General features: G+C 28.7%; 3 protein-coding genes across 7 annotated transcripts in view; all 3 read right to left on the minus strand.

Annotated features, from left to right (window-relative positions):
- Nucleotides 1–1,926, minus strand: part of LOC119688823 — a 2,407-nt gene extending 481 nt beyond the window's left edge. The window contains exons 1-3 of the mRNA XM_038103487.1: nt 1,912–1,926; nt 1,066–1,261; nt 7–994 (exon numbers count right to left, since the gene is read on the minus strand). Coding sequence (XP_037959415.1) covers nt 7–994; nt 1,066–1,239 — 1,162 coding nt within the window. The 5' untranslated portion in view covers nt 1,240–1,261; nt 1,912–1,926. The remainder of the gene's footprint in view (nt 1–6; nt 995–1,065; nt 1,262–1,911) is intronic.
- A 2,760-nt stretch (nt 1,927–4,686) lies between these two features.
- Nucleotides 4,687–7,104, minus strand: LOC119662421. Of its 3 annotated transcripts, none has more exons than XM_038072030.1 (3): nt 7,022–7,104; nt 6,208–6,403; nt 4,687–6,136 (listed from the first exon to the last, which is right to left on the minus strand). In XM_038072030.1, exons 2-3 carry the CDS (start codon nt 6,379–6,381, stop codon nt 4,856–4,858), a joined length of 1,455 nt encoding a protein of 484 aa, XP_037927958.1. In that variant the 5' UTR covers nt 6,382–6,403; nt 7,022–7,104; the 3' UTR covers nt 4,687–4,855. The 3 variants fall into 3 exon arrangements, with proteins under 3 accessions (XP_037927958.1, XP_037927960.1, XP_037927959.1); XM_038072032.1 differs by having other exon boundaries at nt 7,054–7,068; XM_038072031.1 differs by lacking the exon at nt 7,022–7,104 and adding an exon at nt 6,684–6,767.
- Nucleotides 7,105–9,824: 2,720 nt separating this feature from the next.
- On the minus strand, nt 9,825–12,242 carry LOC119662428. Of its 3 annotated transcripts, none has more exons than XM_038072041.1 (3): nt 12,160–12,242; nt 11,346–11,541; nt 9,825–11,274 (listed from the first exon to the last, which is right to left on the minus strand). In XM_038072041.1, the coding sequence occupies exons 2-3, from the start codon at nt 11,517–11,519 to the stop codon at nt 9,994–9,996; spliced, it is 1,455 nt and encodes a 484-aa protein (XP_037927969.1). In that variant the 5' UTR covers nt 11,520–11,541; nt 12,160–12,242; the 3' UTR covers nt 9,825–9,993. The 3 variants fall into 3 exon arrangements, with proteins under 3 accessions (XP_037927969.1, XP_037927971.1, XP_037927970.1); XM_038072043.1 differs by having other exon boundaries at nt 12,192–12,206; XM_038072042.1 differs by lacking the exon at nt 12,160–12,242 and adding an exon at nt 11,822–11,905.
- Nucleotides 12,243–13,073: the final 831 nt, after the last annotated feature.

Consider the following 13,073-nt stretch of genomic DNA (forward strand, 5'->3'; position numbering starts at 1 on the left):
CATCGCTCATTTCTTTTTTCTTTTGTGGTAAAATCACAATAGCTTTACGTTGTTGTTCTTTTATTTTGACTTCTTTCTTTCGTTTATCAGGTATTGAGCTATTGCAAGATTCATTATCAGTATGCATTTCTTTTTTAAGCCGTCTAATTTTCTTTCTAGCTTTTCCCTTTTGTCTTGCTGGTAGCCCTGATAATTTCATTCTATACTTTTTTCCAACTTTATTACGTTTGAGACATTTCTTATTTTGTCTATGTTTTAGCTTTTCAATTCCTATACGTTCATGAAGACGACCATCGATATCTACATAACTTTTATCAGAAAATGAATTTTTGTTAGTGTTAACTATAGTTAAAGATTGTTGCATTAGTTTCTTCACCTCCTTTTGTTTTTTTAAAAATGCACGTATATTAGCATTAGTAGAATTGAGCATGCATGCTTTTTTCCGAATTTTAACCAGTTTTGATAATCTCTTTTTACCCACTTTAGCTATTTTATTATACATAAGAGATTTCTTCTTTGGCTTACGTTGAAACTTTACAGCGGTTATTGTATCATGCCTACTAGAATCGGTTTCGCATTTACTGTTCCTATTTGAGTTTTCTGTACGCCTCTGTGTAGTTGATGACTGTTCCATGAGTTTCTTCACCTCTTTTTGTTTTTCCAAAAACGCACGTATATTAGCATTAGTAGAACTAAGTATGTAGGGTTTTCTCTGATGAGGGGCCACTTTATTGCGTTGGAGACATTTCTTTTTTTGTTTGGGTTGTAATTTTACATTGGCAAGATAACCAGCACTATTAGAATCAGTGTCCACTTTATCCTTATCTGCTTCAAAATTTTCTGTATTAGCCAGTGCAATCGATGAATTTGGCATTAGTTTCATCACATGTTCTTGTTTTTGAAAGAATGTACGTACAGGAGTGCAAGTGGACTTACTGGATTTCCATTGAAGAGGAGCCTTCTTTAAGCCTTTCTTACGATGTGTATTACTAGCCTTTAATAAGAAAGAATTTTTATTACACTTTTTTGTGAAGTATTTATTCCTGCAGTTGTACTGATACTTACATTGTCTGAATTTTTAATTTCACCGAAGTTCAGTGTGGTTTGATTTCCTGGCATACCAAAATATTGCATGCTGTTATTTGGATCAATCACTCCACCACATGTTGGACAAATTTGTGTTCCCGTAACGTTGTTAGGCTGATCTTGCCCATTTTTTTTCATGTTTATTTCCGCCATTATTTTTTGTTATCAAAATTATCTACAACCGTAAAAAAATAAAATTTTTTTTATATGAGATAAACTTTCATTTTATTTATGAGTATAATTTTTTATTTTATTTTTTTTAAAAATCGAAAACAACTAGATTAAATTTTTACTAATCTACAAGTTGATAACTGCTATGCACTTTACTAGTAATAAATTATTTCTTAGATTTCAAAGTAATGGCGATTTCGATTGGTAAATCAGGATTCAATCTAGATTTATTCTCGATCTGTCAAATTTTGTTGCTAAATCGAACATTTTTAGAGTGATCTAACATTTTTGTAGTAGTGCTAGTAGAGATTTATACTTTCCATCAAATTTCTTGTCAAAATTATCTACAAACGTAAAAAAATAAAATTTTTTTTATATGAGATAAACTCATTTTATTTATGAGTATAATTTTTTATTTTATTTTTTTTAAAAATCGAAAACAACTAGATTAAATTTTTACTAATCTACAAGCTGATAACTGCAATGCACTTTACTAGTAATAAATTATTTCTTAGACTTCAAAGTAATGGCGGTTTCGATTGGTAAATCAGGATTCAATCTAGATTTATTCTCGATCTGTCAAATTTTGTTGCTAAATCGAACATTTTTAGAGTGATCTAACATTTTTGTAGTAGTGCTAGTAGAGATTTATACTTTCCATCAAATTTCTTGTCAAAATTATCTACAAACGTAAAAAAATAAAATTTTTTTTATATGAGATAAACTCATTTTATTTATGAGTATAACTTTTTATTTTATTTTTTTTAAAAATCGAAAACAACTAGATTAAATTTTTACTAATCTACAAGCTGATAACTGCAATGCACTTTACTAGTAATAAATTATTTCTTAGATTTCAAAGTAATGGCGGTTTCGATTGGTAAATCAGGATTCAATCTAGATTTATTCTCGATCTGTCAAATTTTGTTTCTAAATCGAACATTTTTAGAGTGATCTAACATTTTTGTAGTAGTGCTAGTAGGGATTTATACTTTCCATGAACTCATATGTATATCGAATCAAATCACACTTTGTCTATTAAATCATGTAAAACAGCTGTTATTTTCAAGGTAATCTTGCTACTCTGGCAAAGTATCTAAAATGTTATAAATAAATTTCGAGTATTATACTTCTGGCCCTAGATTCAGCGATCGAAAATAAATCTATACTATAAGTGTATTAAAGGAGTATCTTGATTAAAAAAATAATCCAGATATACTAATCGAAAAAGCCATCACTAATATAATTAAATAAAATAAGTTCATCGACTTTTTTAGAGTTCTTTTGACATTACTTAAATTCCAATTTTACAAAGTTTTATGTCAGTGTTGAAATCTTTAGTCTACAACAGAACCAACTTTGATTGGTGTGGATCAAATCCAGGTGGTTCGTATTTGACCATTTGATTATATATTCCATATCTTCGATTAGGTATTGTTTTAGATTTGTCGTCACGTCGCACAGTGTGCCAAAACAAAAATTAGCTGATCAAAATTCGAAATTTTCTGAACCAGTAGAGATATTGAAATGAAATTTTCCTAAAACTTTGTTTTTGAGATGGCCTTTCTTTTGAATTTAATTTGATCCTTATCAGCTACCAGAACCCATCAAAATTTTGGGTGAAAAATGATGCACTTTTACATTTTCTTAGTTCCCTCAACAATTCTCATAGGTAGAAAGTTAAATTTTGGTGCCCAAAATACTTACATTATAATACATATTCTTCAACTTTTTCACCCAGTTTTTGTTTAATTAATAGTAGGGTAGAAGGTTTGCGATCCAAAAAACTTTATAGAGTTATCATAGGATACTACAACTGCAACTAGTATCTGCTCAAATCAGGTATTCCCGAGTGCGATTAATGTTAATATTCCAATGAAACACTTAACTATTAAATAGCTAGCTTTGTAACTAGTAATTGAAAAACAGGAGCTAGAGGAAATTGACTTCAACGAAATTAAATTTGAGTAGCTTGTCCGTTTTCTTAATAAAACAACAAATTAATAAGGTTTGGGATGGATGTACATAAGTCTTTGGACTTTAAAAGTTGTTTAAGAAAATTTTGGACTTCACATCTCGTATATATCATATGAAGGGTAGTTTGAGTTTTTCTAATCACACGACAAAAGACTTGATTGAAATTTACTTATTTGAGAAAGAGGTTTTTTCGAACAGTAGTGAAATACAACAACAAAAATTTATTTTATATATTATTTTTAATTAATTGAATTTTTGGCTGACCATACTGCTGTTTCGAGTATTGCCAAATACCCATCATCAGTGGTCTTGGAAATAATTCTTGTATTTAATTATTCGTAAATAATTATTTTTTGAGACTGCAAGTACCAGGAATCGAACTCGGGTCCTGCCAAATGTGAAGCTCAGAATCAGCGCACTTTAACTAACTGATCCAAACTGATAATTAAAATTATTTAGAAAATATGCTCTCCAAATAAAGTAAAAATAACAATATGATAATATATTTCAATATAATTATCTTGCAAGATATATAGAAAAGAGAAAAGAGTGGAACGCAGTAGGCTTTGACGAAAGTTGTGTCAGATGGAAAACAGTTGAAGAAACATAAACTATAACATTATAAAATGAAATTAACCTAAAACTAATAACAATTGAGTGTACAATTTTAGAATTAACTTAGCTCTTCTTATACTTGTATATGTACTTGCTTTACCTAATAATACTATACTATGTAATATGAGATATTACAATGGTGTAAATTTACATAAAAGTGATTCTTTCGACTAATAATAGTCGAAAATAGTAAAAAGTATATAGAAGGTAGGTTGAGGGAGTTTAAATATTGAGAGAGATGCAGTGCATTAAGAAAAAGTTAATATTTAATAAATACATTTGTAAAACGCGAGTAGTAAAAAGAACATATCTTGTTAAGAGACTACTTACTATAATAATTTGAATGTTCTATTGTTACTTTATATCAGTCATTTAGACCGTTTACGGTCATTAATATATATGGTATATAATGAGTGTTAAATAAAGGTTTTAGTATTATAAAAAAGTAGCAGTTGTAGTTTTTTTGAGAAATTAAAAAGAGTATTTTTATATTTATATAAGGCTACTCTGCTGTAAGTAGTCGTAATAAGAAGGCTGAGAGCAATCGTCTCATAGAAATCTGTAAATGTATGGAAGGATAATTTTGCATCTATATATGGCATCCAAATAATGATGATCAGAATATTTTTATGTCATCCTATTTATGAAACAGTTTTAGTGAGTTGTTGTTAATGATTAAAACTATTGACATAAATAAATATTCAGTAATAATTATTAAAAAAGTAATGGAATACATGACTACTGATTTGTGTTGACAATTATACTCGTAATTAATTAAAAATGATCTTCCAGTTTTTTTTAATTATTTCAATTTAATAAAATAAATTAAAAGTTCACTTGACTATTTTATTAACATTAAAATAGAAGATATATTTCAGCTAGTTTCGTACTTTTTAGAGAGGTAACAATATATTTCAATATTTCACTTGTTAAGTACATTAGAAATTTTGAGTTAGTCAAGACAATTTGTCAGTATATAGTCAGTATTCACAGAAATGATGCTTTTTCAGTCAAGATCCCAGCGGTGCTTATATCTACGTTTGTAGGGAATTTTATTTTTGTATTTCTGAATTAGATCGTCATAGTTCGAACGCCTATTACGTTTCTTGTGACACAAAGCAGTACTAGGTTGGTAACCATTAGAGAAGGAATCACTTGAATCACTTTCAGAAGAATCATTTTCAGAACAAGCATTTTGAGATACTGAGTGTTTTCCACTTTTCTTATTATCAACACTAAAAAGAAATGTCCCATATGGTAAAGGCGAATTAGTTTCTATAACATATTTGTAACCATCGCTCATTTCTTTTTTCTTTTGTGGTAAAATCACAATAGCTTTACGTTGTTGTTCTTTTATTTTGACTTCTTTCTTTCGTTTATCAGGTATTGAGCTATTGCAAGATTCATTATCAGTATGCATTTCTTTTTTAAGCCGTCTAATTTTCTTTCTAGCTTTTCCCTTTTGTCTTGCTGGTAGCCCTGATAATTTCATTCTATACTTTTTTCCAACTTTATTACGTTTGAGACATTTCTTATTTTGTCTATGTTTTAGCTTTTCAATTCCTATACGTTCATGAAGACGACCATCGATATCTACATAACTTTTCTCAGAAAATGAATTTTTGTTAGTGTTAACTATAGTTAAAGATTGTTGCATTAGTTTCTTCACCTCCTTTTGTTTTTTTAAAAATGCACGTATATTAGCATTAGTAGAATTGAGCATGCATGCTTTTTTCCGAATTTTAACCAGTTTTGATAATCTCTTTTTACCCACTTTAGCTATTTTATTATACATAAGAGATTTCTTCTTTGGCTTACGTTGAAACTTTACAGCGGTTATTGTATCATGCCTACTAGAATCGGTTTCGCATTTACTGTTCCTATTTGAGTTTTCTGTACGCCTCTGTGTAGTTGATGACTGTTCCATGAGTTTCTTCACCTCTTTTTGTTTTTCCAAAAACGCACGTATATTAGCATTAGTAGAACTAAGTATGTAGGGTTTTCTCTGATGAGGGGCCACTTTATTGCGTTGGAGACATTTCTTTTTTTGTTTGGGTTGTAATTTTACATTGGCAAGATAACCAGCACTATTAGAATCAGTGTCCACTTTATCCTTATCTGCTTCAAAATTTTCTGTATTAGCCAGTGCAATCGATGAATTTGGCATTAGTTTCATCACATGTTCTTGTTTTTGAAAGAATGTACGTACAGGAGTGCAAGTGGACTTACTGGATTTCCATTGAAGAGGAGCCTTCTTTAAGCCTTTCTTACGATGTGTATTACTAGCCTTTAATAAGAAAGAATTTTTATTACACTTTTTTGTGAAGTATTTATTCCTGCAGTTGTACTGATACTTACATTGTCTGAATTTTTAATTTCACCGAAGTTCAGTGTGGTTTGATTTCCTGGCATACCAAAATATTGCATGCTGTTATTTGGATCAATCACTCCACCACATGTTGGACAAATTTGTGTTCCCGTAACGTTGTTAGGCTGATCTTGCCCATTTTTTTTCATGTTTATTTCCGCCATTATTTTTTGTTATCAAAATTATCTACAACCGTAAAAAAATAAAATTTTTTTTATATGAGATAAACTTTCATTTTATTTATGAGTATAATTTTTTATTTTATTTTTTTTAAAAATCGAAAACAACTAGATTAAATTTTTACTAATCTACAAGTTGATAACTGCTATGCACTTTACTAGTAATAAATTATTTCTTAGATTTCAAAGTAATGGCGATTTCGATTGGTAAATCAGGATTCAATCTAGATTTATTCTCGATCTGTCAAATTTTGTTGCTAAATCGAACATTTTTAGAGTGATCTAACATTTTTGTAGTAGTGCTAGTAGAGATTTATACTTTCCATCAAATTTCTTGTCAAAATTATCTACAAACGTAAAAAAATAAAATTTTTTTTATATGAGATAAACTCATTTTATTTATGAGTATAATTTTTTATTTTATTTTTTTTAAAAATCGAAAACAACTAGATTAAATTTTTACTAATCTACAAGCTGATAACTGCAATGCACTTTACTAGTAATAAATTATTTCTTAGACTTCAAAGTAATGGCGGTTTCGATTGGTAAATCAGGATTCAATCTAGATTTATTCTCGATCTGTCAAATTTTGTTGCTAAATCGAACATTTTTAGAGTGATCTAACATTTTTGTAGTAGTGCTAGTAGAGATTTATACTTTCCATCAAATTTCTTGTCAAAATTATCTACAAACGTAAAAAAATAAAATTTTTTTTATATGAGATAAACTCATTTTATTTATGAGTATAACTTTTTATTTTATTTTTTTTAAAAATCGAAAACAACTAGATTAAATTTTTACTAATCTACAAGCTGATAACTGCAATGCACTTTACTAGTAATAAATTATTTCTTAGATTTCAAAGTAATGGCGGTTTCGATTGGTAAATCAGGATTCAATCTAGATTTATTCTCGATCTGTCAAATTTTGTTTCTAAATCGAACATTTTTAGAGTGATCTAACATTTTTGTAGTAGTGCTAGTAGGGATTTATACTTTCCATGAACTCATATGTATATCGAATCAAATCACACTTTGTCTATTAAATCATGTAAAACAGCTGTTATTTTCAAGGTAATCTTGCTACTCTGGCAAAGTATCTAAAATGTTATAAATAAATTTCGAGTATTATACTTCTGGCCCTAGATTCAGCGATCGAAAATAAATCTATACTATAAGTGTATTAAAGGAGTATCTTGATTAAAAAAATAATCCAGATATACTAATCGAAAAAGCCATCACTAATATAATTAAATAAAATAAGTTCATCGACTTTTTTAGAGTTCTTTTGACATTACTTAAATTCCAATTTTACAAAGTTTTATGTCAGTGTTGAAATCTTTAGTCTACAACAGAACCAACTTTGATTGGTGTGGATCAAATCCAGGTGGTTCGTATTTGACCATTTGATTATATATTCCATATCTTCGATTAGGTATTGTTTTAGATTTGTCGTCACGTCGCACAGTGTGCCAAAACAAAAATTAGCTGATCAAAATTCGAAATTTTCTGAACCAGTAGAGATATTGAAATGAAATTTTCCTAAAACTTTGTTTTTGAGATGGCCTTTCTTTTGAATTTAATTTGATCCTTATCAGCTACCAGAACCCATCAAAATTTTGGGTGAAAAATGATGCACTTTTACATTTTCTTAGTTCCCTCAACAATTCTCATAGGTAGAAAGTTAAATTTTGGTGCCCAAAATACTTACATTATAATACATATTCTTCAACTTTTTCACCCAGTTTTTGTTTAATTAATAGTAGGGTAGAAGGTTTGCGATCCAAAAAACTTTATAGAGTTATCATAGGATACTACAACTGCAACTAGTATCTGCTCAAATCAGGTATTCCCGAGTGCGATTAATGTTAATATTCCAATGAAACACTTAACTATTAAATAGCTAGCTTTGTAACTAGTAATTGAAAAACAGGAGCTAGAGGAAATTGACTTCAACGAAATTAAATTTGAGTAGCTTGTCCGTTTTCTTAATAAAACAACAAATTAATAAGGTTTGGGATGGATGTACATAAGTCTTTGGACTTTAAAAGTTGTTTAAGAAAATTTTGGACTTCACATCTCGTATATATCATATGAAGGGTAGTTTGAGTTTTTCTAATCACACGACAAAAGACTTGATTGAAATTTACTTATTTGAGAAAGAGGTTTTTTCGAACAGTAGTGAAATACAACAACAAAAATTTATTTTATATATTATTTTTAATTAATTGAATTTTTGGCTGACCATACTGCTGTTTCGAGTATTGCCAAATACCCATCATCAGTGGTCTTGGAAATAATTCTTGTATTTAATTATTCGTAAATAATTATTTTTTGAGACTGCAAGTACCAGGAATCGAACTCGGGTCCTGCCAAATGTGAAGCTCAGAATCAGCGCACTTTAACCAACTGATCCAAACTGATAATTAAAATTATTTAGAAAATATGCTCTCCAAATAAAGTAAAAATAACAATATGATAATATATTTCAATATAATTATCTTGCAAGATATATAGAAAAGAGAAAAGAGTGGAACGCAGTAGGCTTTGACGAAAGTTGTGTCAGATGGAAAACAGTTGAAGAAACATAAACTATAACATTATAAAATGAAATTAACCTAAAACTAATAACAATTGAGTGTACAATTTTAGAATTAACTTAGCTCTTCTTATACTTGTATATGTACTTGCTTTACCTAATAATACTATACTATGTAATATGAGATATTACAATGGTGTAAATTTAAAAGTGATTCTTTCGACTAATAATAGTCGAAAATAGTAAAAAGTATATAGAAGGTAGGTTGAGGGAGTTTAAATATTGAGAGAGATGCAGTGCATTAAGAAAAAGTTAATATTTAATAAATACATTTGTAAAACGCGAGTAGTAAAAAGAACATATCTTGTTAAGAGACTACTTACTATAATAATTTGAATGTTCTATTGTTACTTTATATCAGTCATTTAGACCGTTTACGGTCATTAATATATATGGTATATAATGAGTGTTAAATAAAGGTTTTAGTATTATAAAAAAGTAGCAGTTGTAGTTTTTTTGAGAAATTAAAAAGAGTATTTTTATATTTATATAAGGCTACTCTGCTGTAAGTAGTCGTAATAAGAAGGCTGAGAGCAATCGTCTCATAGAAATCTGTAAATGTATGGAAGGATAATTTTGCATCTATATATGGCATCCAAATAATGATGATCAGAATATTTTTATGTCATCCTATTTATGAAACAGTTTTAGTGAGTTGTTGTTAATGATTAAAACTATTGACATAAATAAATATTCAGTAATAATTATTAAAAAAGTAATGGAATACATGACTACTGATTTGTGTTGATAATTATACTCGTAATTAATTAAAAATGATCTTCCAGTTTTTTTTAATTATTTCAATTTAATAAAATAAATTAAAAGTTCACTTGACTATTTTATTAACATTAAAATAGAAGATATATTTCAGCTAGTTTCGTACTTTTTAGAGAGGTAACAATATATTTCAATATTTCACTTGTTAAGTACATTAGAAATTTTGAGTTAGTCAAGACAATTTGTCAGTATATAGTCAGTATTCACAGAAATGATGCTTTTTCAGTCAAGATCCCAGCGGTGCTTATATCTACGTTTGTAGGGAATTTTATTTTTGTATTTCTGAATTAGATCGTCATAGTTCGAACGCCTATTACGTTTCTTGTGACACAAAGCAGTACTAGGTTGGTAACCATTAGAGAAGGAATCACTTGAATCACTTTCAGAAGAATCATTTTCAGAACAAGCATTTTGAGATACTGAGTGTTTTCCACTTTTCTTATTATCAACACTAAAAAGAAATGTCCCATATGGTAAAGGCGAATTAGTTTCTATAACATATTTGTAACCATCGCTCATTTCTTTTTTCTTTTGTGGTAAAATCACAATAGCTTTACGTTGTTGTTCTTTTATTTTGACTTCTTTCTTTCGTTTATCAGGTATTGAGCTATTGCAAGATTCATTATCAGTATGCATTTCTTTTTTAAGCCGTCTAATTTTCTTTCTAGCTTTTCCCTTTTGTCTTGCTGGTAGCCCTGATAATTTCATTCTATACTTTTTTCCAACTTTATTACGTTTGAGACATTTCTTATTTTGTCTATGTTTTAGCTTTTCAATTCCTATACGTTCATGAAGACGACCATCGATATCTACATAACTTTTATCAGAAAATGAATTTTTGTTAGTGTTAACTATAGTTAAAGATTGTTGCATTAGTTTCTTCACCTCCTTTTGTTTTTTTAAAAATGCACGTATATTAGCATTAGTAGAATTGAGCATGCATGCTTTTTTCCGAATTTTAACCAGTTTTGATAATCTCTTTTTACCCACTTTAGCTATTTTATTATACATAAGAGATTTCTTCTTTGGCTTACGTTGAAACTTTACAGCGGTTATTGTATCATGCCTACTAGAATCGGTTTCGCATTTACTGTTCCTATTTGAGTTTTCTGTACGCCTCTGTGTAGTTGATGACTGTTCCATGAGTTTCTTCACCTCTTTTTGTTTTTCCAAAAACGCACGTATATTAGCATTAGTAGAACTAAGTATGTAGGGTTTTCTCTGATGAGGGGCCACTTTATTGCGTTGGAGACATTTCTTTTTTTGTTTGGGTTGTAATTTTACATTGGCAAGATAACCAGCACTATTAGAATCAGTGTCCACTTTATCCTTATCTGCTTCAAAATTTTCTGTATTAGCCAGTGCAATCGATGAATTTGGCATTAGTTTCATCACATGTTCTTGTTTTTGAAAGAATGTATGTACAGGAGTGCAAGTGGACTTACTGGATTTCCACTGAAGAGGAGCCTTCTTTAAGCCTTTCTTACGATGTGTATTACTAGCCTTTAATAAGAAAGAATTTTTATTACACTTTTTTGTGAAGTATTTATTCCTGCAGTTGTACTGATACTTACATTGTCTGAATTTTTAATTTCACCGAAGTTCAGTGTGGTTTGATTTCCTGGCATACCAAAATATTGCATGCTGTTATTTGGATCAATCACTCCACCACATGTTGGACAAATTTGTGTTCCCGTAACGTTGTTAGGCTGATCTTGCCCATTTTTTTTCATGTTTATTTCCGCCATTATTTTTTGTTATCAAAATTATCTACAACCGTAAAAAAATAAAATTTTTTTTATATGAGATAAACTTTCATTTTATTTATGAGTATAATTTTTTATTTTATTTTTTTTAAAAATCGAAAACAACTAGATTAAATTTTTACTAATCTACAAGTTGATAACTGCTATGCACTTTACTAGTAATAAATTATTTCTTAGATTTCAAAGTAATGGCGATTTCGATTGGTAAATCAGGATTCAATCTAGATTTATTCTCGATCTGTCAAATTTTGTTGCTAAATCGAACATTTTTAGAGTGATCTAACATTTTTGTAGTAGTGCTAGTAGAGATTTATACTTTCCATCAAATTTCTTGTCAAAATTATCTACAAACGTAAAAAAATAAAATTTTTTTTATATGAGATAAACTCATTTTATTTATGAGTATAATTTTTTATTTTATTTTTTTTAAAAATCGAAAACAACTAGATTAAATTTTTACTAATCTACAAGCTGATAACTGCAATGCACTTTACTAGTAATAAATTATTTCTTAGACTTCAAAGTAATGGCGGTTTCGATTGGTAAATCAGGATTCAATCTAGATTTATTCTCGATCTGTCAAATTTTGTTGCTAAATCGAACATTTTTAGAGTGATCTAACATTTTTGTAGTAGTGCTAGTAGAGATTTATACTTTCCATCAAATTTCTTGTCAAAATTATCTACAAACGTAAAAAAATAAAATTTTTTTTATATGAGATAAACTCATTTTATTTATGAGTATAATTTTTTATTTTATTTTTTTTAAAAATCGAAAACAACTAGATTAAATTTTTACTAATCTACAAGCTGATAACTGCAATGCACTTTACTAGTAATAAATTATTTCTTAGATTTCAAAGTAATGGCGGTTTCGATTGGTAAATCAGGATTCAATCTAGATTTATTCTCGATCTGTCAAATTTTGTTTCTAAATCGAACATTTTTAGAGTGATCTAACATTTTTGTAGTAGTGCTAGTAGGGATTTATACTTTCCATGAACTCATATGTATATCGAATCAAATCACACTTTGTCTATTAAATCATGTAAAACAGCTGTTATTTTCAAGGTAATCTTGCTACTCTGGCAAAGTATCTAAAATGTTATAAATAAATTTCGAGTATTATACTTCTGGCCCTAGATTCAGCGATCGAAAATAAATCTATACTATAAGTGTATTAAAGGAGTATCTTGATTAAAAAAATAATCCAGATATACTAATCGAAAAAGCCATCACTAATATAATTAAATAAAATAAGTTCATCGACTTTTTTAGAGTTCTTTTGACATTACTTAAATTCCAATTTTACAAAGTTTTATGTCAGTGTTGAAATCTTTAGTCTACAACAGAACCAACTTTGATTGGTGTGGATCAAATCCAGGTGGTTCGTATTTGACCATTTGATTATATATTCCATATCTTCGATTAGGTATTGTTTTAGATTTGTCGTCACGTCGCACAGTGTGCCAAAACAAAAATTAGCTGATCAAAATTCGAAATTTTCTGAACCAGTAGAGATATTGAAATGAAATTT

This window comes from Teleopsis dalmanni, chromosome X (genome assembly GCF_002237135.1).
Source record: "Teleopsis dalmanni isolate 2A chromosome X, ASM223713v2, whole genome shotgun sequence".
Classification (NCBI taxonomy): domain Eukaryota; kingdom Metazoa; phylum Arthropoda; class Insecta; order Diptera; family Diopsidae; genus Teleopsis; species Teleopsis dalmanni.

What these genes read in the sequence shown, in the direction of transcription:
- LOC119662428 (XM_038072041.1), bottom strand. Translation starts at nt 11,519, where the DNA reads ATGGCGGAAATAAACATGAAAAAAAATGGGCAAGATCAGCCTAACAAC. An exon ending in AAATTAAAAATTCAGACAAT is followed by an intron (nt 11,275 to 11,345) that starts GTAAGTATCAGT and finishes TTCTTATTAAAG; the next exon opens with GCTAGTAATACACATCGTAA.
- LOC119662421 (XM_038072030.1), bottom strand. Translation starts at nt 6,381, where the DNA reads ATGGCGGAAATAAACATGAAAAAAAATGGGCAAGATCAGCCTAACAAC. An exon ending in AAATTAAAAATTCAGACAAT is followed by an intron (nt 6,137 to 6,207) that starts GTAAGTATCAGT and finishes TTCTTATTAAAG; the next exon opens with GCTAGTAATACACATCGTAA.